The sequence below is a fragment of the Dermochelys coriacea genome, chromosome 3, assembly GCF_009764565.3.
Source record: "Dermochelys coriacea isolate rDerCor1 chromosome 3, rDerCor1.pri.v4, whole genome shotgun sequence".
Classification (NCBI taxonomy): domain Eukaryota; kingdom Metazoa; phylum Chordata; order Testudines; family Dermochelyidae; genus Dermochelys; species Dermochelys coriacea.
The window spans coordinates 165,756,034-165,783,078 of record NC_050070.1 but is presented as its reverse complement, the minus strand read 5'-3'; the positions used below and the strand labels follow the sequence as shown (position 1 = coordinate 165,783,078).

General features: G+C 40.5%; 1 protein-coding gene across 6 annotated transcripts in view; it reads right to left on the bottom strand.

Moving 5' to 3' along the window:
• ESRRG (estrogen related receptor gamma) overlaps positions 1 to 27,045 on the bottom strand; it is a 522,927-nt gene that overhangs the window by 301,735 nt on the left and 194,147 nt on the right. The window contains exon 1 of one of the 6 annotated variants that reach the window (XM_043511751.1): positions 8,291 to 8,606. The exons of the other annotated variants lie outside the window; for them this stretch is intronic. Coding sequence (XP_043367686.1) covers positions 8,291 to 8,325 — 35 coding nt within the window. The 5' untranslated portion in view covers positions 8,326 to 8,606. Of the gene's footprint in view, positions 1 to 8,290; positions 8,607 to 27,045 lie in introns of those variants that run through there. 6 annotated transcript variants of the gene reach the window in all.

Sequence of the window (27,045 nt, the reverse complement as noted above, 5' to 3'; positions counted from 1 at the left end):
GATTGTACCAGTCTTGTAAAGAAAGGGGGGAGAGGACAGGAGAGACAAAAAAGCCCATTGGGAAGGACCACTACCAGGGGAACTGCCTGTATGTCCATCGGAACTTGGGGTGTATGCCAGGGTGAGGCACCTGGAAAATCAAGCCTCTACAAACTATGTTCATTGAGTTGTTTAGCCAAACCACAAGCTCAAAGTGGCATCAAGGTTCAGGACAACTTGGCCCTTTTATATATTTTAAATGATGAACTCTAGACAACAAATGTGAAAGCGTCTCAAAGGAAGAGTGTATTATTATTAGACCCTGTTGTGATTTTTATGTGGGCACGGTGGAACTGGTGCCTGGCTATAAGGGAGTATCTATCTACACACAGTATGCATCTGTATGTGAACATTACACACACAGCCATATAACAATGATACAATTTGAATGAAGCCTGGCCCTACTGGAATCAATGGGAACACTCCCATTTACTTCAATAGGGCCAATATTTCACTTCATGACTTCATATACTGTATTTGAAGTGTATATAAAAAAGAATAGTGAGAATTCTAAGGAAGAAATGCATCTATGCATAGATTCCAAGGCCAGAATGGACCATTGTGATCATCTAGTCTGACCTCCTCTATAACTTCCTCCTCCTCCATAGAACTCCCCCAAAATAATTCCTAGAGCATATCCTTTAGAAAAACATCCGCTCTTGATTTAAAAATTGTCAGTGATGGAGAATCCACCATGACACTTAGTAAATTGTTCCAATGGTAATTACTCTCACCATTAAAAATGTATGCCTTATTTCCCATCTGAATTTGTCTAGCTTTAATTTCCAGCCTTAGAACTGTGTTATATCTTCCTTTGATACACTGAAGAGCCCATTATTAAATATTTGTACCCCATGTAAAAAACTTATAGACTATAATCAAGTCACCCCTTAACTTTCTCTTTCTTCAGTTAAATAGATTGAGCTCATTGAGTCTATCACTATAAGGCATGTTTCCTAATCCTTCAATCATTCTCATGGCTCTTCTCGGAACCCTCTCCAGTTTATCAACAATAACAAAGGTGTAGTGAATTGTCTAAGGAAATAAATGGCAAAGGGGCATCAGACTTTACCTAGAAAATAAGATGGACAAATACAATCTATTAAAGGGAACTAAACCTTGGAAAGGACTGATAGATATGGGCTTCAAACTTTATGGGCAGCCTGGAAGTTGGATTCTGGAGCAAATCTGAGCTCCAAAACTACTACATCTTAAACACTTGGCAAATGGTGAAATATGTTCTTGGAAATGGCTGAACTATTTTAGCTGAATTTAAAAAAAAAATCAACCTGAGCTGCTAGGCACCTGGCATGGGAAATTTTAATCCAAACGGTTAAAGTTTAGCAAAGTTATAAGCAGCTGAACACACGGTCTTATAATGGAAAGCGTTGAGCAACTTAGCTATAGGCAGCACTATAAGCACTACAATACAATAAACTTAAGAAAGGGACTCTGACTCTGTTTCAATGCCAGTTTCTTTTGTTCTGACCTTTAAAAACAAATAAATCCTTAAAAAAATATATTTTCCGTACTACTGTAACAAAGAGATAACACACTGTGTTTTCCTGTGATGAGGAATGACTTGAGTTCTTACATTCCCTGATTCATCTCACAACTAATATTTTGAAAAGATTTCCTTTGGAGTTGATCAAACTTGACAAAAAAAAAATCTTCAAACTACGCCATGATTCACTATTTGTAAAATTAGTTAAACTTCTATTTTTTAAAATGAACTTTAAATTACCAGTAGCACTGCCCCTGAGGCTCACAGACAGCACCTGGATCACATAGAAGAAAAAACATGCAAATCAAGATTACTACAACATACTGACAGGTTTCAGAGTAGCAGCCGTGTTAGTCTGTATTCGCAAAAAGAAAAGGAGTACTTGTGGCACCTTAGAGACTAACAAATTTATTAGAGCATAAGCTTTCGTGAGCTACAGCTCACTTCATCGGATGCATTTACAACATACTGATTTCATCCAGGTTGCCAAATCATCTCATTTCAGCATAAGGTGTGGTTCAGGTAATTTCCTCTGTTCACAGTACTTTGCCTTCTGGAGGGTGGTTGGTAGAGGTTTGGTGATGTTTAAGGCAGCTCTCTGCTTTGCATTTCAGTCCACATCTAACAAATACACCATGAACAGTTTGGTCAGAAGAGCTGGAGTCTCTGACGAACAGTTCATGGAGCTCTTCACTAATATCCTGCCTGGGAAAAATCAGTCCCAATTGGGACAGCTTTGATTTTGCATGCTGCTCTGTCTCTCTAAAGGGCAACAGCAAAAAACAAAGAGTCCATGTACTGCTGTTCATCAGAGACTCCAGTTCTGCCAACCAAACCTTGCACAGAGTTCAACTCACCTTCACTTCAGGGTTTAACTGCCTTGACTTTAATAGGTAACTAGTTATAATTTGTATCCACCTATTTGTATGCATGAGCCTGTGCAAACGAAAGACTTACTTAATAAACTTCCCTACCCTTCAATAAATAACTTAATGAAGTGCCTGGGCTTCAAGGCCTTGAATGAAGAATGGTATTGTGGGGTTAAGGGATTTGTAATGTACAGTAGCAATGGTGGGGAAGCTTAGTTGTCATCATGAAGACAAGTGGTAGGCATTGTGGAAAGCATGTAAATAGCTTAAAAGCCTCTAAGTATCAGCAAGTTTCTTTCCTTCTCCCTTTCTCTATTAATGGACATGAAAAATTCCCACTGAAATGGGTATTTTCCAAGTATTAGGTTTGAAAAATATGTCTGAGCTATGGGTACATGACCTCTTAAAACTGAGTCCATGTAACAGGTAACAAAATACCACTACCTTCAATGGTTTCTGAAGTCCTGGTTCCTAGATCCACCCCACCCTTATTTTCCTTTGATTTTCTCAGGCAAGAAAGGATACTAAAACTTAAACATATTATTGAATTAGCACATTCCTGCAAAAAAAGAAAAATATTGTGGCACAAATAAATACTAAGTCTAGCAATAATCTGAACAAAAACCAGTCTTCCACGGTACTCTTGATAACTAGTCACTTTTGTCCCCTGGATAAATAAGCACCTGCGCTACTAACCTGACTCCCTCTCTTCATGTTATTTGCAGCATGAAAATTCTGTTTGAATGTAAGCAATGACAAGAAAATCCTGACCAAAGAATATAAAATGAAGGCTCAAGTATGTTGGAGGCTACTAGGATAGATCCTTTTCAGACACCAGTAAGGGATTTCTTAGTGTTGGGTAAGTCTACTCTACCCAGACAGAGTGTCTATCAGTGAGTTTTTCTATTTGTTTATATAAATGGGCCAATGCCTTTTGAAGCACTTCAGAGCACTTAACTAAAGCAAACAAGCACTTGAACTTTAAATATCTAACAAGAGGAGCTATTGACAAGTATAACTTTACTTAGTTAATCTTAATATCATTGGGAACTTTAATTCATATAGTTTTACAGTGCTACACGAAGGGACACACCAGACTCTTATCTCAGCTTAGGCTCCACATACAAGACTCACAATAGATGAAAACAGAATTGAAGCTGCTTGTGCCCTTTTAATTTCTTCTTTTTTTAAAAAAAACACCCCCATCACTTTTTCATGTATGACATCCCTAAACCCACAATAATGTGAACAGAGCTACACCTTGTTTTGAAATCCGATTCTTTGGCTGTAAAATTGCTTTTTCCCTTGTCCTCTAAATCAGGGGTGGCCAACCTGTGGCTCCGTAGCCACATGCGGGTCTCCAGAAGTTAATATGTGGCTCCTTGTATAGGCACCAACACCAGGGCTGGCGCTACAAGCGCCAACTTTCCAGTGTGCCGAGGGGTGCTTACTGCTCAAACTCTGGCTCTGCCACAAGCCCTGCCCCTACTACACCCCTTCCTGCCCTCTCCCCTGAGCCTGCTGTGCCCTCGCTCCTCCCCCTCCCCCCCCAGAGCCTCCTGCACGCCACAAACAGCTGATCGGGAGGTGCTGGGAGAGAGGGGGAGGTGCTGATTGGCAGGGCTGCCGGTAGGTGGGAGGCGCTGTGAGCGGGGTGGGGAGCTAATGGGGGGCTGCTGACATATTACTGTGGCTCTTTGGCAATGTACATTGGTAAATTCTGGCTCCTCCTCAGGCTCAGGTTGGCCACCACTGCTCTAAACGATACTGAATGTGTATGTTCCTAGATGGCAATCCTAGATACAACTGAACAGATTTTTGATAAATGCAAGCATCACTAAAATGAATTTTGAAGGCATTATGCTATTGTAAATCAGTACTTTTATTTCTGGAAATATTACAATGTAATTTGTTTCTGGCCCAAGTTATGCTGATCATATATAATGTTAAAATTTGGCCCAAGGTCTCTCTCCTCTCTTATCCCAGAGTAGCTCAGGGGTAACTCAGTGGAGTTATCCCTGAACTATACAGCCATAAATGAAAAGAGAACTTGGCCCTATAAGTGAAATTTTTCAATTGTTGAATTCCTGGTTACCTGTTAATTTTTAACCGTGATCTAGATAGGAAAAAGTTTGGTAAAAATTATGCTATCAATTCCCAATGGGAGGATAAGGCTGTGAGAGTGAGCTACATTACAAAAATATATGGTCAATGTTCAACAAATAGATAGTCACGTTTCTAAGGCTGCACTTGAGAGTGTTTTATTAGTTTCTAAGTGCCTCCCTTTGGGCTTACAAACACATAAGAAACTCCCTAGTTATTGCCTTATCTACAATTACAATGATCACCTTCCTGCCCCAGACTAATACAATCTGAGACGCATATACATTTCTGCTGAGAAATCAGCCTCCCAATGGATAATCCAAAAGATTATTCTATTGTCTTGGACAATATTTTCAAAAAATTGCACATACTCCAAATAGGTCATATATCAAGCATCCTCTCAGCTGGACACTGTCAAATCAGGTTTACTATCACAAAGGGTTGTATTAAAGAATGAAACACTAGGGATTTCTGCATTTTGTGGCATGGCCATAGCTAATTTTTAGCCATAGAATACTGCCATGATAGACCACGTCAATGCAAGTAGGTGACAGCCAAAACCTGGTGCGTGAGACACATCTTTCAATTCCAAAACAAGTATACCTCATTCCTCATAATCCTGCAAATCCCTTCTCAAATTGTGGATAAGGCTGTGGGAGTGGGAAATTTCCTTCTGGCTTTGTTCTTTCATGTGCAGTGTTCATAAAATACTAAAAGCAAACCAATTGAAGCAGCCTTTGCTTGTCTCTAAATATTGCAGTTTCAAAGGAAGCTGGTAAATTATTATTCAGCTACATTTTGGAGTTCATTTAGGTGCACTGAAATGTCATAGTGCTAGTCTGAGTGATAGGGTTGTCATTAATGTATATTTATTTGGTTCTTCAGACTTCAATTAGTTGAGTGCTTACAGAATAGTAGACACAACAGGAGTAGTTCATTATAGTATTCATGCCCCTCGTGAGCCAAATGCTTTCGGCTCTGCCATCTGAAATGAAGAAGACATGGCTGTCTGGAATAGAGATGGACCCAAACCATGAAGTCTGGATATAAATCACAACTTTCCCAGAGTTCAAGAGTTTTCAGATCTGACCATATACATCTTAAAAGAAGAGAAGGAGTGGGAGGGTCACGAAAGAGGAAGAGTTAGCTTCAAAGAGTTTGGACCTAGTATTCTGGTACTGGCCTATCTCTAACCTGAGGTAAAAGCACAACTGGTAATCAGTCCTGAAGAATACAAGCTTCAGTGTTCAGCCTACAAAAACCTTATATTCTTTTTTAAAGCCAAGGACATGTTGATCCAAGAGTAGAATTTCAACCTTTGAACTGACAAAATATAGCTCTTCTGTTAGATAAATAATTTTTTTTAGTATTTTAGGGCAACACGATGTCTGGTCAAGCATCTTGCTAGTTCTGTTTAAAAAATATGCATTTGAGAGTTTGAACTATGAGTGACAAAATATAGGTCTAGGCACAACTGCTGAAGAAAATAGGTTTTGAAATTCTCTGATACTCTAAGTTATAATTGGGTTTTAATGCATAAAATGGCTGAGTAATTTAAAAGTTTGGAAAAGAAAACAGTCCTTCCCAGAGTTTATGAAGTGGTAAGCCTATTTCTTATAACGATTAACTGTGAATCATCATTCCAAACATGAGCATCTACTAACATATGCTCCATACAACTGATGCTGTAGAGTGACAGTTTTACCAAATTAACATTTAAGGGCCCAATTCTGATCTAAATTTGTTTTTTTACACTGGTGCAATTCCACTGATTTTTGTGGAATTACTCACACTGGTAAATAGCAAATGAGATCAGAACTAGGCCCTTGTTCCCGTCAGCCCTTAACGCATCTGGGGAATGAAAATAGAAATGTATATATAGATGGACTGAGCAAGTATATATCACAACATTCCCACTGGAGATTGAAAGCAAAAAGAAAATCGATCGTATCAGAAAAATAATATAATAGTCATTAATAAAAATGTTGTAAGTAGCAAATACATATTAAAAGGAAAGTGAGATGAAGTAGGTACATGACAAAGTGTGCCTTTGGGTAATAGTAACGTCCCAAATGACACAGAATTCTAAAGCACACATATAACATGGGGGTAACAAAAGATACTATAATAGATTTTAGAATACACTTCAAGCAAGCAGCAAAATCCAATTATTTGGAAAGCTCTCCAAGATCCTGTGACTTTGCGTGCACTTATGGAAAGAGAAGTGAGAAATTAAAAAGGAGAAGAAAAGTTCAGAATAGATGGGTTGAGAGAGAAAAAGAAGGGCAAAGATAAAGAGAGAGTGAGACAAAAAAAAAAGAGATCTTAATTTGTATGTATTTATACTGCAGCCATCAACCAGGTATTGGAGCACCTTACAAAATTGCAAAGATGCACATCCTGCATTTCTGGGTCTCTCCCTCTTTTAAAAAAAATGGTAATTTTTGTTTTTTAAACTTTAAATGGCTTATTATTTATGATTATATTCATTATTGTGAGAAGTTAAGAGATGAGACTTGCATTTTATGGGGAAGATGTTTGAGATTTGAGGAAGGGAGTTCCACAAACATGGGTCAGCGTCTGAAAAATCTCCATCTCCCACACTAATGTGTCTCAGCTTTGTAGGTAACAGTCTCATTGTGCCTGCAAACAGACCTATTGTGATATATGATGGTCATAGAGAGGAAGAGATAGTAAACCAGCACCCATGGATTTCCAGTTTAAAAGACTAGGATCAGAACCTTCTCTTCTATCCAGTATTCAATGACAAACTGATAGAGAGGCTAAGAAAAAAGACTTCATAAATCATGACAAGGGCCCCAAAATTTATGTTTACACAGCACCTTGCTATCATAGGTCCCAATCTTGCGACTGTAGTTACACAGATAGACACCCCTCACCGATGCCACCCAGGTTCGAGGTTCCCCTCCATTTGTTTGTTTGTTTTGTTTGAGAATTAATAAAAATAGATCACCAAAGGTACTGCAGAAATGGAGGCCAATTTACCTGATTCTTTGTAGAGTAGCTAAGGGACATAAATTATTGTTTTTCTTTACTGCCAGCTCTGTTCTAAACATTATGTTGTCAGAACTGTCTTCATTCCCGTAAAACCCTACATGTGAACATCTCTAGTGTAGCATTTTCGTATTCTAACTACTTGTCTAAGCACAATTACTTATCCAGTTAAAAAGAACCTCAATGTTCTTCAAAGTGACATTAAAGTATGAAATCATTTTTTTGTTTTGAAGACATTTCCCTTTACAAAAGCCAACTTATTGGGCAACCAAATATTTTAGCTTTTAGGGCCTGATCCAAAACACATCAACTCTAATGAATCAGGACCATAACAGATAACTCCCCTTACAATACATTGTGATACCTGCTTGGTAACTTCTAGGACTTCAGTTAATAAGCATGGTTGATAGGCTCAGGTTTTCAACAGTAATTTCTGGTCTTAATGTTTCTTCTATATAACTTATTGCAAGATTAAAACATCTACAAGTGTGTGATTAGTGACTACATTTTTTTGACCAGGGCTGATAACCAAAACATATGATCTGAACACCCCAAACTCTTAGGAAGTTCATGATCTGAATCCAGATGTAAACACATTAATATTTGTATGTTTCTATGAAGCATATATTTGAGAGAAGGAGGCAAAGTAAATGTTCCTGGTTCTAATCATCGCACCCCCCATCCCACCCCCTGGTGGCTCATTTGTGCATGTTTCACCACTTGCAGGCCAGAGGGAAATGACTCCCCTTTGTGAACTCACCATCCTTTTCTAGTCACATTCACTATGCATTGCATTAGAAAAGATCGGAACGGTGTTTAAATATTTTGGCGGGTTTTGTTATGGCCAGATCGCTCACTTCCTCTGGGACACACAAAGCCTCCTCTGGCAATGAAACAGCCAAAATGTCAGCAAATCCTATAGAACAGAAAACGGTCTGTCAATGTAAGGCCTACATGAATCTCCATTAAAAAAAAAAAAGTAACATCCACTTTTTATTAACATTTTTTTCACTCTCTGGAAACTTTTTAACAGCATAACAATGTATTCATCACAAGGTGCTATTAGAGCTCAGCTCACTTAAAGTGTTACCAATTCATGGACAGATTAGAGGGCACATTAATAACATAGTTAATATGAAGTGTTTAGAGCCTTTACGTCGGTGACAAATACGACTCAACCAAATTTCCTGACCATTGAGGCCACGAAGGAACAATTTGGTAGATTTCATCAACAGTTCTAATTATGTTCCTGTCAAGTCGAGAACAAAGTAATCCATAACTGGGGGGCTGCTCAGAGACAGTGGCACACAAGAGTAATTTATGCCCAAGACACAGGGCCCTTTCTGTAGTTAGTGTGCACAATGCTTGACTAACAAGTGGGTTCAAAAAGGAATTTATTAGGGAAAACACAGCCCTCTAGCTCGGAGTGGCTTGTCAGGTGTAAGCTTATGAGGAGTTATGAGGTAAAGACTTCTAGTAAGTCTTGTTTATACAAGCATCTGGAGTTCATGCTCTCCAAAGCCTCTGTAACTGCATGTTGTAAGTTGTAGGATTTCAGCCCCGGACTTTTCCTTGACTACTCATATAGTTAAAACCACCTCTCTGTAGAGGGATTGTGTGACAGTTTAAATATGACAAAAGAATCGATAAATATGATGGTGAAGTGAAGATTCCACCTACATGTTATTTTCTTTTAAAAGAACATTTCAATCTTTAGGATGTCATCAACAACATCACAGAGGCTAAATATTGTAGAGACCCTTTTATGATTCTGTAAATAATAGACTAATGAAACATGCAAAGGAATTATTAGTAACAGTAAACTAAAATGTCACAATACACTGTGCATGTTTCATGCTGCAGCTGAACTAGAGACAGACTGAGAAAAAGAAGGGGGAGAAAAGAAGGGGGAGAAGCTGTCATCTAATTTTGAGTCATTTTCCACTGTGATCTATATTGGGATGCAGCTTCCATTCTTTCAAACAGGGTAATTTTATATATGCCATTCTTGTTACTTTTTGCAAAAAGGCAAATATGCCTCCCTAGTGCTAGGAAACAGATTAAGGCTAGAAACACACAATCAGAGTTGGCGATCTTTGTTAGCAATAAGTTGTTAGTAAAAATAAAGCGATATTTTTAAAGTTAAAATTAAGAGCAATACTTGAAAGTATGAGGGAAACCAAAACTAAAAGTATTAGCAAAAAAATACAGTAAAAATTCCTTGCATAACTATCTAATTCACAATGATTTCTGCTTAGTGAATCTTAAAACAGAGCTCTCTATAGGCTGCTGTGAGTGTGCTTTGTGGCCACCACTTTTATATGAGAGAAAACATTCAAAGCTTCAAAAACTTTGTCATATTATAGCCTCCTCTTTGAGAGTGGAATAAATAGACAGCTGCCAATCTGATCAGAGAAACAATGCAGTCTATTGGCCTGACCACAGGCCTAGGAACCGCACAGTTCTAATCCTATGCCAGACACTGGCTCAGTATGTGGCCTTGGGAAAGTCACTTGCTGTCTCAATTTCTCCATCTGTAAAATGGGGATAGCAATACTTTCCCTGCCTGCCAGGGGTGCTGCAAATATTCAAACTTTGGCCCAATTGTGTTAATATGCAAAAACATGCATTGATACAAGGTCTTTGGCGTGGCAAACATGTTGTCCACCCTGTCTACTGAATTTTCTGTGCTACTTCAATACTATCTCCTCAATACTAGTAAAATTTTGGCACAAGATAAGAACAGTGATATATGTGAAACATTAAAAAGAAAAAAAAGCACTCTATTATCTAGCCTGGACCCGTACTTTCTTCCACGGTTAGTTTTGGGCAATTTCCCAGCAGCTGCTAAATATAACACTATTGGTCTCTTAAACCAGAAACAGGGGTTGAATTATTATTTTCACTTATTCAGCACTTTCCATTAGAGAAAGTCAAAGTGCTTTACAAACATTAGGGGCTTAAGCCTCACAATAAAAACTCATGAGGCAGGGGAGAAGTTTAACTACACCGGACTAAGGATGACCATTCTGTTCCACAGAAACATTTGAGGTTCTGGGATTTGTTTTCGCTCCACACTGAAACAAAAATGAAGCCTTTCAAATGTTTTCATGAAAAAAGATGCGTGTCAAAATGCCCACTTTCAAACTGAAAAGCTAACGTTTTCAATTTGGGAAGATGCATCCAAATGTCCCAGTGTGAGACAGAGGATGTGGGAAGCCTGGTGTTAGGGCATTGGTCTCTGTTGGGGGGGATCCAAATTCAAGGTCCTGCTGTAACAAAGAGATTTTAATCCCAACTCACTCTGAGTCAGGCAGAGCAGGAACATGAACCTCTGTCGCCCTAACCACCAGGCTATAGAGTGTGAATGTTAGGGCTTGTCTACATTCCCCACTGGATCAACAGGCAGCGATCAAACCAGTGAGGGTAGATTTATCATGTCTAGTCTAGACATGATAAATCGACCACCGAGCGCTCTCCCGTTGACCCCAGAACTCCACCAGGGCGAGAGGCACAGGTGGAGTCGATGGGAGAGCCTCAGCCCCCTAGTGTAGACCAGGCCTGAGTCACTTGGTCTCACATCCCACTCTCTCATCTCCCCCTGACCCCTCAAACACACACACACACTCTCCCTCCCTCCCTCCCTCCCTCTCCAGCCCCGTTTCGAAAATGTCTTAATTGAAACTGAAACATCTCAGCTAAACATTTTGCCTTTGTTAAAATTTCATTTCAACTGAAAATGTTCCAACGGGCTCCAACTTTAACCAGATGGGGAAACAGAGGAAAAGTGATGTTAAATCACACAGGATTCTGAAGCACAGCCATGAGCCATACTCAGATTTTAGAGGTCCCCAGCCTTGTGCTTTAGCAACAAGACTCCCTCCCCGCTTCGTCTCCCAGGGAACCTTCATGCTGCCTCATGCTTATGTTATAAAACACATTTTAACGAACGTGTGGCAGAAGCACGATGATCCCATGAAGTTTCAAACATCTAATACCTTGTGAATGAGAGCCAGAAAACTCATTTAGTGCTTTATCAAATCTCTAGTTTGTACGTAGAGCATAAACTGGCTACATTTGCTAATACGGCAGATTGAGCCATCCCGTATATTATCAAAACTCATCAAAGTCTGCTGGAGGACATAGCTACAGACACTCATTATCCTTTTCATTAGCTCCCTCACTAGTACCTCTCCCAATATATTTTCCTGTAATACAACTCTCTTAATTTAGCAGAGAAATCAGCAATTTGGAACATTACAGCAGTTAGAGAGAGATAACAGGACTAGACCCATAATGGTATCCTGCCTCCCCATTCAATCTACTGTTATTGGGTGCAAACTGAAGCCTGCAATGATCCATTGCTGGGCCCCAGAGATTCATACCATTAATTAGATCCATATTTTTGGAGCTTTGTTCATTCATATTATTTCCCCAAAATTTATTAAATACATGATGGGGCAAGGAGAAAACAAAGACTTATAGGAACTCCTTCAAATTTACACCACAGTGTGTTTTTCAGACAAATGATAGCTTATAAAATGACAACATATAATTTAGTAACCAGAAAAACGGGATGATGGAATTAGCTTAGTTGTAACAATACAAGTGCAAACATCATTATAAGTTTAGATGCTGTACAGTCCTATTACTGAACATGTGGTATTTATTGTCCTATCTGGGACACTGTACAATTTTTGGTTATAATCTTGAGGAATAGTATTCTGTGTGTCTGGAATCACACATCTTATATGCCTGGCTACTCCATAGGTACTGACTCCGTGGGTGCTCTGGGGCTGCAGCACCCACAGAAAAAAAAACAGTGGGTGCTCAGCACCCACCAGCAGCCCCAAGGATCAGTGCCTCCCCCTCCCCCCAGAGCCTCCTGCCCACTGGCAGCCCTGCTGGTCAGCTCCTCCCCATTCATCTCCTTGCCTCCCACCCGCCATGGATCAGCTGTTCGGCAGCGTGCAAGAGGCACCGGGTGGAAGAAGCCAGGGCAGGAAGAGGTGGGGAGTGGTCAGAAAGAGGCGGGGTGGGGGTGAGGGCTCGGGTGGAACAGGGATGGGAAGAGGCAGGGCATAGGTGTGGGTTGGAAGAAGGGATGGAGTGGGGGCGGGGCCTGGGGTGGAGCAGGGGTCAAGCACCCCCCGGGATCTGAGTAAATCAGTGCCTATGTGTGTGTCTGATATCACATGACATAATTCTGTCATATTTTTACTATTCTTTGCACTTTTCCCTGCACCCCACAGTTCCCCGTATGATATTTCTTGTGGAATCCACTCATAACTGGCATGGGACGTGACCAGGTTTATTTATCTTCCTCCAAAGCGTCAGGTACTAGCCATTACCAAAATGGAGGATGACAGAACTGATCCACTGCGGCAAATCCTATGTTCCTATTACCAAATTTCCCTCAGTAAGGTTTGATACAGGCATGTGTCACATAACAGAGCCTTCTATGCCTCATACAGATTTGGCTACCATGAAGAGCTATTGTACACAGGACACTTGCTGATCTATTATCCTCATTTTGTGACCTATAGTACCAGTTACCAATAGGGGCAATTCCAGGTCCAGATAGATAGGGCTATAAAGCTCCAAAATAATGCCAGGATGTATCATCTTTCAAAGAAGATGTACATCAAACCACAGCCATTCAGTGGACTTGTGCAGGGGGAGGCACATCTACCTTTGTAGATGGGAATGTACTAGATAATAAAATACACTTGCATCAATAGTAATATTCCAGGCACTTCTCATTTAATTCTGTGGCCTCACTGATTATTGTATAATCTGGTTTTTAGCACTATCTGTCAAAATTTTTCTGATTACTTTGAAGATATATATAAAACAGCCATACCTACTTTCTCAGGTAGGATGGTCACTTGTTAATTCTGGTCACAAATCTCTTTCAATACTGACACCAATAATAACAAATGTTGGGGATCATTGGTAGGTTTTGCATGGGGATTCCAGAGCTCACTAAATCACATTAATGACCAATTCCTTTTGATTGGAAAAATATTCAAAAAACTGCTCAATTCCCATTTGGTGGTTTAGCACCACAAATTCCAGCAGCCAAGAAAGGTAGCTTTCTTTTGGTTAAAACTTCCGACAAGTAAAATTCAGTATGGAGGGAATAAAATAAGAAAGAAATTAAAGTGCTCTCTCACCAGTGAGTTAATACCCAGCAGTTGTAAGTCATTGAATTTAACTGCACATCTTTTGAGGGGGTTTTTCTGTTTTTATTTCTGAAATCACAGGAACTACCCAGCCTAGCAAGACTGTAATCACTCAGCAGGAACCTGGCACAAGAACAATACAACCACCAGCCAGGTGGCAGGAAAATGAAGGAAACCTCTCTCTCCCTCCCTCTATGTTGTTTCAAAGGGGCTCGGTGTGAATGAATCTTCCCGGTAGTCACCAACAATTTCTTATTCTTTCCGAGCAACCATCAATTTCAGCATCAAGTGGTTCAGTAGATCTACAACTGGTAGCGGCAGCAGAGTAAGCCCAGCATGCAAACATTTTGGCTAATTTAAAACCCTTGTGCTGCCGAATCAAACATGACAAGACAACAGTAAAAAGAGAGGCTATTATCCCAAATGAAAGCTGGCAGATAGCTGAAATTGGTTTGAGTGGCAGAGACAAAAGATGTGGAAGGAGCAGGGACAACAGAGAATGATAATCCCAGATAAACGCACACACGCACACATGCACGAATCATCACAAGGAGGAAAAAGGTAACATTTCCAAGTTCTACAGCCAGGCAGACAAAATGCACTTAAAAGGGATACAAAATAAATTGATACATGATAAAACATTTGCCCCATGGGTAAAGAGATACTTAACTTACAAGAGATGTAACCCTTTCAATAGAAAACCGAACACTCAGAATACTAAAGCTGTCATTTCCTACCTGAATTAATGTCCTGCTGCCCAACATTCATTACCATAAGGTGAGGAGTCAGAAGCATTGATTTAGGATACAGTAGCCTTAAATTGAAAATAAGATGTTGTGGGCTATTTTTGAATGCCCACTAAATCCACATAGCTCACCAAGTTCCCAGATCTCAAAGAGCTGGGGGGGAGGGAAAGTGGAGAGCAAGGGAACTAATTTGGAAAGGCATTTGGAAAAACACAAGCAGACTGATGATGTTCAGAGCCACAAACCCCGTTGATGGCTTACAGCACACAGAATGATGACCTATGGGATCACTGGAGAGCAAGCGAGTTGTCTTTTGCAAGATTAACAATTTAAAAGTGCTGAAATTAATTTTGTTTAATAGCTGTGGGTGCAGACTCCTTACAAAGTAGGTTGCAAGGTCAGCAAGCCTCCTAAAGCCTTTTAAAATGCAGCTTTTTATAGGAACAGTAGATTTAGGGTGGTTCAGGGCTTAATGACCTGAAAAGCAGAAAAAGTATAAAAGGTCAGCTCCTACCACTTCCCAGATCTTGGGTGAACATATTTGTTTTGTCCCATTCTGACACACATTTACTGATCCATTCAAGACTATTTTAGCATATATGGATTTCAGATGGTAAGGGAGGTGACACGGAGACAGTGTGAGAGATGACACATAAAAGAAGTAATAAAACCAGACACAAGAACCAGACTAACCAGCATCTAGCCAGTTCCTCTGCATCACACAGGAATGTGCTTACTAGCACTGGATGGGAGGGGAGCAAAGGGTAGGATGAGGGAAGACACGGGAGGGAGAAAGGGAATACTCACCTCCTTTTCATCTTTCGAAAGTAGTTCATTCACGATTCACATCAGCCTGCTTCTATGAGACTGGTACAGCATAAATCATTGCACTATACAAAGTGTTTAAAGCAACAGCTGGACTTAACACTGAAGCCAAACTCAGCCATTTCAAACATACTTGCTCAGCTTCACACACATCTGACCCCAAATACGTATGTGCCACCACTCAGAGAAAGAACGAAAACATACAATATATAATTCCAATATATAAACATTATAGGCCTACGTTTTTGAGCACAGCATCCAGCAAACCACAGAAGGAGAGCTCAAACTTGATGCAACTGTAGGCACTAATAATTGTGCCTGTGATTTTGCACCCATTGGAGGCCAGGCGTTTGGGATGGCTGCATTCCTTATTCAGCATTGTCTTGCAAATTATTCCGCAGGGAGCCAAGTTGTGTAAAAACATGGGCATAAGAATTTGAGCAAGATTCCTATTGCACAAAACTCAGTGTAAAAACTGCTGCTAAATCCATCTGAAAAGGGATCTAACAGGATGGAAGCACTCAGCTGTCTGCACTGGACAGCCACAAACATGTCTCCTCAACATAGTATGGCAAGCCAGATGAGAATCTGATCTAACAAGATGGATACAGCATGGCAGGCCTGGCTTCATCATGCAGTCATGTCTTAACCTTTCCTCCAACATGAAGGGGAAGGCAGAGCTTGCTCTTTGGAAGAAAAGAAAAAGATATAAAATGTTGGGCCTCTAATCTGAAAGCTTTTTGATACACAAAGTATGTCCTGGAACACCCAGGCTTATAGAGTAAAGAAACCACTCTGACCTTAAACTTAAAAGGTAAGTGGGAATGTTTTTGTTGTAAGAGAGATGCAGGCATTAGAAAAAGGTGTTGTAGCATACAATGAGAATGAGTTGTTACGGTTTCTTAGACTGAAGAGGCCATTTCCTGACAATGAGGTAACTTGCTGATCTTTAGAGAGCACGGAATTAATTCTGCTGCAAGCTTCTGTCTGACAGTGGCCAGAGTAGATGCACCATCCATTTTTCTCTACCTGTCCCAGGGGGAGTTAGAACAAAGGAAAACAAGACTCAAAGAAATACTGAAGACTCCACAAGGAAATCATTTTCGATACATATTCAGACTGCCACAGAACACCATGTGCTGTTAAAGGACATACACTTCTGTATACAATATTTTTGCTCTCTTTTTGTCTCAAAGTTGAATTCGTATCCTCACACAGCAGTTCAAGGAAACCCCCGTTCACAGTTCAGCAAGGCATTGCTTAAAAGGCAAGCCTGATTCAGGTCCTTAGGGCATTTCATCCATCCTGTGTGTGGATGGCATTCACCACCAAGGGACCCCATTAGGAAGGAAGGGCAAACTGAAATCCTAACCCAAAGCAATCTGAAATGGAGCACCAGCATACTGGTATAGCAGCGATGGATGAGATTCCATTTGTCTTCAAAAGCATGGGAAGCCAATATATCTACTTCATCACAAACTCAACTTTAACTTTCCAACCTTGTAGTGTACTTAAAGCAAAAAACGTAAATCAGCTTTCTATCTGGAGATGCAGCAGAAGGGAAATGTCACCCAAGACTCCAATTAAATAAATTGTAAGTGACACACTTACAATGCAACCCCATGCCACAGACCACCCTGAGATACGTTGGCTGTGTGTAAAATCAGTTGTCCAGGAAGGCATTGCCACAAGCTACGAAACGTTTCCTGTCACCTCCATACAGTGGAATAATACTCAAAAGCTTCTTATTCTAGTGCAAAACCTGCTGGTAAATGCTGCTTCTATACAAGTGTTACAAATATTAAAGGTTTAGCTTCTCCTTTATTGTCATACTGCAGACACAATAGCTATTTAACTGGCCCGATCACTGCACTGCTATAAGGGTAATGTTTTGTTTCTTGCTCTTGAGCTGGTTTTGAGAAAGATGTTCTAGACCTGGAGAAACTGGGCCAAATCCAGTCCTGGTGTAAAGTTGAAGCCACAGGTTTATTGGCTTCAAAGCAAACAGCAGGACCTCAGCCTCATGTTGACCAGTGCAAGATGTATGGTAAATAAATCCTTAATGATCTATGATCTTATTAACAACAAGTCACCTGGTCTGGATCCCAGAAACCTGGTTGGCTGATGATGCAGGCCTGGGGTTGGCTTATCTCATTCCCTGCCTCCCCTGCTCCCCACCACTTACCACAAACCCAGAAGTACATATCTGATGTAACACAGCCATTCTATTTCTTTCTGGGGTTAAATGCAGAAAACACACACTCAGATCAAAATTCTTTGATTGCATTCACCAAATCTGCATGTCCAGAGAGCTGACTAAGCTGGGCATTAATACTCTCAAACCTCAGACACTAAGGTTTCCCAGCTCACAGTAACATTGTCTTACATACGATAAACCCACACAACTCTTGTAGATAGCCCCAAACCTCCTATCTTATCAGAGGCATCATCTGAATGATTGTTGAACCTATCTAAACTCTCCATCTTAGATTTCTCACAGGTAATCTCTGTACCACCTACCTTATTCATTGGACTGAACATAAACCTAAGAAATGCAAGAACCATTCTCCTCAACTGGCCAGTCCACTTCCTCCTCTAGGTGAAAATCTCTCTACTGCAAGACAAGAAAAAGCCACCTCCATAATCTGTCCAGAAAACTCTTGGACCTTGCCAAATTCCAAAAAAATTTATTTACAGAAAAAACTCTGCCCAACCTAGAGGCCAAAAAGCAGACAGAAAAAAAGCAGGAAGGAATGAAATTCAAACCTCAGTGGCAGAAAAGGAGGTCTGATACTGACAGACTCAGACACAGATAATGCTGCCATAATGGAGGTAAAAAGAACCTACTTCTCCTCTGCCATGGAAACAGCAAAAACGCACCCTATAGCACTCTTCTGGACCACTCTTCTGGAGAGAGTTCCTCAGAACATCTGTCTACCTCACAGAAATTACCACCACAACTGGGACTAGTGGGCAACCTTGCTGGCAGCCCCAGGAAAGATGCCAAGGACTGATAAGGAATGGATACCGAATGAACCCCTTACCATTAGTCTCGGTGACCATTTTTTCAAAAGTAGACAATTAAGTGTCAAACATGACAGCACCCACAAACTTGTTTTAAAAATGGTTGTCCCAACGGCATTATCAGGATCAAATGTACTCAGCGTTCATTGTGGCAAAGCACTCAGGGCACCCTGCTACTTCTACTGTGCATCTAACAATCTTTGCTGCAATGGACTTTGGACTCAGTTGACTACCTCCATGCAAGTGGGAAAAATGCTTTCAACATCTGGCGGAGGGGAGGACTGGGAAGAGGACTGGTGGTCTTGACATCCAAGATTGAACCCAGCAGAATATTCAGAGAAATCACATACTTACAAATGATCCACTAACTAATGATTCACTAACAAGGTCAGCTCCCAGACTGCTGTGCTGGGCAACACAAAATGGGGAAGAGATGGCCAGCCCTCTGTAGAGATAGAGGTGGTTAGGGACTATTTAGAAAAGCTGGACGTGCACAAGTCCATGGGGCCGGATGAATTGCATCCGAGAGTGCTGAAGGAATTGGCGGCTGTGATTGCAGAGCCCTTGGCCATTATCTTTGAAAACTCGTGGCGAACGGGGGAAGTCCCGGATGACTGGAAAAAGGCTAATGTAGTGCCCATCTTTAAAAAAGGGAAGAAGGAGGATCCTGGGAACTACAGGCCGGTCAGCCTCACCTCAGTCCCTGGAAAAATCATGGAGCAGGTCCTCAAAGAATCAATCCTGAAGCACTTAGAGGAGAGGAAAGTGATCAGGAACAGTCAGCATGGATTCACCAAGGGAAGGTCATGCCTGACTAATCTAATCGCCTTTTATGATGAGATTACTGGTTCTGTGGATGAAGGGAAAGCAGTGGATGTATTGTTTCTTGACTTTAGCAAAGCTTTTGACACGGTCTCCCACAGCATTCTTGTCAGCAAGTTAAGGAAGTATGGGCTGGATGAATGCACTATAAGGTGGGTAGAAAGCTGGCTAGATTGTCGGGCTCAACGGGTAGTGATCAATGGCTCCATGTCTAGTTGGCAGCCGGTGTCAAGTGGAGTGCCCCAGGGGTCGGTCCTGGGGCCCGTTTTGTTCAATATCTTCATAAATGATCTGGAGGATGGTGTGGATTGCACTCTCAGCAAATTTGCGGATGATACTAAACTGGGAGGAGTGGTAGATACGCTGGAGGGGAGGGATAGGATACAGAAGAACCTAGACAAATTGGAGGATTGGGCCAAAAGAAATCTAATGAGGTTCAGTAAGGATAAGTGCAGGGTCCTGCACTTAGGATGGAAGAATCCAATGCACCGCTACAGACTAGGGACCGAATGGCTCGGCAGCAGTTCTGCGGAAAAGGACCTGGGGTGACAGTGGACGAGAAGCTGGATATGAGTCAGCAGTGTGCCCTTGTTGCCAAGAAGGCCAATGGCATTTTGGGATGTATAAGTAGGGGCATAGCGAGCAGATCGAGGGACGTGATCGTTCCCCTCTATTCGACACTGGTGAGGCCTCATCTGGAGTACTGTGTCCAGTTTTGGGCCCCACACTACAGGAAGGATGTGGATAAATTGGAAAGAGTACAACGAAGGGCAACGAAAATGATTAGGGGTCTAGAGCACATGACTTATGAGGAGAGGCTGAGGGAGCTGGGATTGTTTAGTCTGCAGAAGAGAAGAATGAGGGGGGATTTGATAGCTGCTTTCAACTACCTGAAAGGGGGTTTCAAAGAGGATGGCTCTAGACTGTTCTCAATGGTAGCAGATGACAGAACGAGGAGTAATGGTCTCAAGTTGCAATGGGGGAGGTTTAGATTGGATATTAGGAAAAACTTTTTCACTAAGAGGGTGGTGAAACACTGGAATGCGTTACCTAGGGAGGTGGTAGAATCTCCTTCCTTAGAGGTTTTTAAGGTCAGGCTTGACAAAGCCCTGGCTGGGATGATTTAACTGGGACTTGGTCCTGCTTTGAGCAGGGGGTTGGACTAGATGACCTTCTGGGGTCCCTTCCAACCCTGATATTCTATGATTCTATGATTCTATGATCCCTCCAGGTCAGAGTGGAGGCATATTGGTGAGGCAGTATAGGAAAGGATACACTGTCACTTCTTGTCTTGCACCAACTCTCAGGATAAAGGGCCTGATCCAAAGTGCACTGAAAATCAGTGCAAGTCTTTTCATTAGTTTCAATGGGCTTTGGATCTGGTCCAAATAGAGGATGTCCAAATCCACTGTTGTTACTTGGGCACCAACATTTACTAAATATATTCAGCAAATTAATCAAAGTGAGGAGTTTTATTAAAACTCCATTCATCAAACAGGTATGAGAAGAGGAAGCAGCACCCTGACACACACAATCCTGAAGGAAATATACAGTCCAAGATGGAAACAACAGAGTGAAGACTGGAAAAAAAATGTAGAATTTCTTTTCTCTCAGGCAAAGATAGGAGCTAAAGGGGTTACTGTCTGCAGAGACTGAAGCAACTCCATTACAACTGCAGGCAGTAAAACAAGTTGTCCCCCCTTTACCCCTTTTTCATAAAGAGACAAAGAGCGAAGACTTTGGAAACTTGATTTTATTTGAGGAGCGAGACAATGTATCTCCAATAGTGTCTTACAAAATATTCCATCAGCTGAAGTCTGAGGTAGGTCGGAGACAGACTAACTTTTCCAAGGTATTAAATTAAAAGATGTTGAATTAAGTTAAACGCCCCACATTGAATTGACATTTCCCTTTTTTAATGCAAGCTAAGATTGATGAAAAATACCACTTATCTACATTAAGGGTCAAAATATCCAGCAAAAGAAGCCTCTGGTTCAACGCGTCAGAGCAAAGTCAGTCTTACATAATCCGAGGACCAGGACGCGGATCACATTCTGATGATCCAATTAATGGTGGGATACTTTGCAATCAGCCAGGAAGCAAGGCCCCTAACAGATTGTGGGGCTGTAACATCAATTTCTTAAGTGCATTTAAAGGATTACAAATGTTAGTCCTGGCTTGAGATTGAAACACCTATTGAGGTGCTCTGAACCACATTACAGTAATTGGGTACCTGAATTAATGCCATTTCTTCTGATGGGTGAGTTGAAATACATTGGAATTAAGGGTTTCTTTTGCTGTATTTCACTTTCTACTTTTTTCCCCCTCCTCAGAACATAAATCTGAGCCACAAATCTCCTTTTATCCAGAGTGCTTTAATTACAGCCCTGAGGCACCTGAGTACTGTCCTAATTTTACCTTCCCCATTGTTTGGGTGCATTTTACTTTTGTGCTTATTATCTTACTATGCAGCGATATTAAGATGAAACAAATTATTTTTCCTGAAAGAAAAAAAATAGTACTGAGGGAGACAGAGAGGGGGGAAAAAACCCTCTTCCCTCTCCACTATGTAAACCTCTTTATGCATGCACCAGATACCATGTGCCGTGTTTTACACCTCTAGAGAGCTAGAACTAGGGCTGCCTCAATTAGTCTTCTATTCCTTCTGAGGTCAGTTCAAGTAAAGGTCTCAATCATATCAAACTGGAAAGAATGCTAACTATCTGGATATTTCAGACCATAAGGAGTTTTGAGTTAAGGAGCTTTTTAAAACAAGCAGCTGGTTCCAGTGCATTCACCGAATATACAGCACAGAGCTGTCTGCACAGAGGCTAAACTCACACACACACCTGCTTCCATCCCCCTCCCCATTTGGAACAATTAAAATCTAAACTATGTTAGGATATTGTTCCCAAGGTTTATGTTTGGACTTTTAAACATGCGTCCGACTATGTTAATTAACAATGTGTAGGGTACAACAGATGCATGTTCCCATCTTCTAGAATATAAGTTTTATAATAAGTGTTAATCATTAGGAATCTGGACCATTTCTTTGCCTACTTATAGGGCATATATCAACATCAATAGCAAAGTAGCGCTTTCTCTCTAGTAGGTAACTGTGAGGTATGTAATCATGTTAAAAGACCCCATGTTAAAAAAAGAGATGAGAGGAGAAGTAGTGTGGTATTATAAGCACTCCAAAGGGCATTGTTTATAATTAGTATGTCCAGATACAGCACATAAATACAAAGTCTGATGGTATCAAAGGCCATCAGATACCGTACTGTATTAGTGATTCAATTATAAATTGTGATTTCATCATAACTTCTGGTTTAATTTAATTTTGCTTAAGATAACTGTAAACAGAAAAATATATATACAATAGCTTTTTATCTTTATTCCCAGTTAAGAGGAAATCTTAGTCCATGCTAAGGGAGTTCAGGAAGCACAATGATTTCAACTGCACTATGAATGAGACACATTCAGATTCTAAGAGACACATTCAGACTTGAAAGAAAAAGTAGTTTGCATAGTTGTCTCATTCCTTTTCTAAAGAATGAAAATAAATGTTTTCTTTCCCATCAGATTAGAAATACTAGGGTTGGGAGAGACCTTTATGAGTCATCTAAGTATAACCTCTGTAGCAGCTGGATAGTTTTCAATATTTCCTAGCATACATTTCCTACAGTGGTCATCCTTAGAATTAGTGATACTACTTTAGAAAGCATCACTAAATCCTATTTTCTCTTCATAAACTATCCTTTTCATAGGAGATGTTTAATTATAGGTTAGTAACTGCTTATCTGTAAAGGCCTTTTAGTGAAGTAGGGCATCAGGATGGGGAGGAGGCGGGGGAAGTGTCTTATAGACCTTACAAATCCAGATCCAAATTTCCTAGCAGTTTTTAACTTATTAGATTGCTCTGGTTGAAATGATTTACATACAGATAATTAAAGCGCAAACCCCAAGGACTAGTTAGCTGTTTAGCAGTGTATACATTTTATATAACCATTTCCATACATCTAGTTTTAAATTCATTAACAAAAATTAATTGCTACCCAGTGCTCTACATCGCACAGCATGTTGCTGTGATATGCTTGCTAAATTATCCCTTTCTATCACTCCTCCAGTGATCTTATAGACAGTTAAACTTTGCAGTTCTGAAAATGTTGCCTAACAATTTGTGGCAATGCTCATATTTACTATATTTACTATGAATCACTGCTTGCACTTCAGAAAATATTTGCCTCTGTTTTGTGTACTTGTGTTTCATTAGCAAGGAATAATAAAAGGCATGGGCTTCCCCCATCCCCGTTCTTCCTTTAGAAAAGACAGTGCGATGCCCTAAAGACTCTACCTTTGAAGGCATTAACAATAAGAGCTTCAAAATGCCCAGAAACAGTACATTTTACTAAACTTTCATTTAGGAACTGATCCAAAGCCTGTTAAAGACACTGGGAGACTTCCCGCAGTCTTCAGTGGGGTTTGGATCAGACCCTTAGGTTTTTAAAGTGTTCACTGCACTTCATTGTACTGAATACAAATATGTTGCTATTTTTGCAGTATATTCAGCATGAAGTTTCTAATGGTGATGCACTTCCAAGTGTTGGTGTTTTTCTTACAGTTTATTGCATGAAAAATAATGATCTTTCCTATAAACAAGTCTCAGAATTAGGCTAGTATTTTATAGGCACATTTGAATGAGTTCAGAATCTGGGGGGACGGAGGGGGGGGAGAGAGAGTTAAGTTGTCTCTTATTTTAAACAACATTTTAACCGGTAAAATAACAATAATCTCTGCTCACTCTTTCCATCAGATTTCACCAATATTTACAGTGTACACCTCAGGTTTGAAAAGAGCCAGGGAGAACTAATTCATTGTTTACACTTGGAATCCTAGGTGGCCCAGTCCCATAAGGGTAGTACAATGCACTGTATCTTTCTGTTCTTAGTACTTATCTTAATCTTAATAACTAGCCAGACAACTGACTCCAGAGTCCTGGGCTTATCGACTGGAATTCGTCACATGCACACAAGAGAAGACAAGAAATGCATTATATAACAATGCCATACAAATCATTATCTTTTAATATTTAAAAGTATGTATTCAAAGACTGATATGAAACCATTTTTGTTGAACTCAATTACACTGGTTATTATTAAATTTGATAGCAAATGAACAAAAATACACTTGTTACATATTTATCTGCAAAAGAGTTTATTTGCAACAGATCAAAAGGCTTCTTCTTACTGCATTTTAGTTACTGCTATCAAAAACAATCTGTTTTTAAACATGCTTTGATATGGGAAGATTATTTTGAAAACAGGTTAATAAGAAAAAAAAACCATGTCTCTGAAGTACCGAGAAATACCCACAGCATGAATAAAAAGTTTATTGTATCCCCATCATAAGGCTACAACATGATTTCTTCTGTTAAAGTTTATAGATATAAACAGGGAAGCTATCACTACTGTACCTACCATAATCTCAGATCATGTCAAGGTTTAAAAATAGGATGCGGAACTTCGTTTCAACTGCACGAACTGGCATTTTGTACAGCACTAAGTTCATGACATTTCTTAAAGGGGAGCAAGGACTCCTCATTAACATGTCTAAAAACATTTCAGTTTGACGTCCTGGGTAAATAAAAATGTTGTGGGTGCATTTAGCTTTACCTTATAACCTTTCTGAGCATATAAATGTAACCGTGACATTTCACCACTACATACAAAGGCACTACTACATCCATGAATTCAGGTATTTTATGTTCAGTTCCAAGATATAAGCAGGGACTTTTGCCTGTGCATGCCAGGTAATGCACACATTTTCCAGCGCTGGTGCTGAGCCACAAATGGCAGAGTCAGAGATTTGGTACAGGCCTACTCTAAAATACGCAAATGCATGTGCTAAACCAGAACTGTGCAAAACGTGTGTCTCTAATTATAAAAGAAACAGAAGTCATCCTCAATTCCTATTCAAAATGCAGCCTTGTACCTGCAGCGGTTCACTCAGACAGTGTCCATGTTCACAGCTGTCCATCGGAATATTTTGAAAAATTTTCTGCTTCAAATAAATATCTATAAACTGGCAGTAGTTTGGATTATACTTTGACATATCAGGGGTACAAGCAGAATTTTCCTAGGGGATCCAAAGCTTTCCCGCCCCTCCCCTCCTGCACCCAGCCCTACACTCCCCCCCATACCCAGCCACACGCAACCCCCACTGCCTCTGCACCCAGATCCACACTCTCCTCCCTGCACCAAGCACCACTCACACACTCCTTCTGCTGCCCCACATTCAGCCCCGTGCTCTTTTTCTCACACTGTCCTGCATCCAGCTCCAAGCTCTTCCCCTTCACCCAACCCCCATGGTCTCCCTGCTTCACATCCAGCCCTAAGCTCTTACCTGGAGAAGTGGTTAGGCTGAAGAGTACTATGCCCACCAGGGGACAGGCAGTTCTGGGAAGCCCAACCTCTGCCTCCTTTTGCATCCCTGCTTCCCCAAGAAGCATCAAAAACCCAGATCCAATCCTTCCACCCTCCTGGGCCCTGGGAATTTCTGGTGCCCCCTTCTCTGCTTCTCTCTGGGGGGGCTGGAGGTGCCCAGTCTTTATGGGCACCAGGACTGCAAAGGTTGGGAGGCCGAGCAGGTGGACAGGGTTGCAGCGCCACTCAAATTTGGCCCAGCTGCCCCTCTGACTTAAGGCAGGGCAGCCAATCCCAATTTGAGTGAGTGGTTTTGCGATCTGGAGCATGGGATCACATCACCACTCAATTTTGGCCCAGCTAGGCCACCTAGCCTCCCCACACCATTGTGCACTGAGCCACAAGGAGTCACATGATATATTTCCTGTGTCCATGACTGGCTGAGTCTATCCCATGCAATCAGCCGGGTCATAAACCCTAATCAGCAGAAGCATTCTCACTTGGTTTCTCAGGCAATATGGATATGATTTAGAGCTCAGAAAGTCAGAAAGAAATACATTCTTCAAGCATCTGTGTTTGATTGCATCCTGTAAATAGTGGCTTAGTGTATTATTACCAGAACTGGACAAAAATAGGTGTTAATTTAAGACAGCAATATTATGAGACATTTAAGTTGTTTCCATTTGATACATTTTTAAATAGGCCCATTTTTCAAATTTTCTGAGGTCATTTTTAGTAAAATTTTAATCATAAACATTTTAACATGATTTTCTTTACCAAAAAACTTAGATTTTGTATGATGATGCAGTTTTCAATTAATGAAAAATTTCAATAATTTTGATAATTTTGGCAACTTTTCGGTAAAAAAACAGCATGGAAGATTTCACCCCAAAATAGAAAACTTCATAATGTTGAATTTTTTTTTTTTTTTTACAAAGTTTCATTTTTGGAAACATTTCTAAATTAAAAATCTTTTTGGGTAAAAATGCTTGACATGCCTTTTTAATCGCTCCATTTATCAGAAACTGCCTAAATATGGGTCAGATTCTGTCACCGGTACTCATGCTAACTAGTACTAATGGCCCAATTATGGGACACCTTGTGTAGTAAGATATTACTCAACACCTTTTTACAAAGACCAGTCTGGACACTCCCCAGATGGTTGTAGTTTAGCCTGGACTGATTCGTAGGGTAAACCCCAAACCTTTGTAGTCAATCAATCAAATAATGAGATGGAAAAAAAACCTGGGTAGACATATCCAGTGTGAGCCAAGGTCACACAGCTAGCTGTATGTTCTGGCTCACATTAATTTAGTCCACTTTCAGAAAGGTAAATTTCACTCCGATCAGAATTATTTGTATTGATGAATCAGCAGAGATGTCTAGTCTGTGTATTTCTGGTGGAGTCTTCTGTATTTTTACTTTTGTAGTAACTATAAGCCAGTTTTAGAAAGGGGGATTTGAGATCAGAGTTCTGCTGTGGCATCA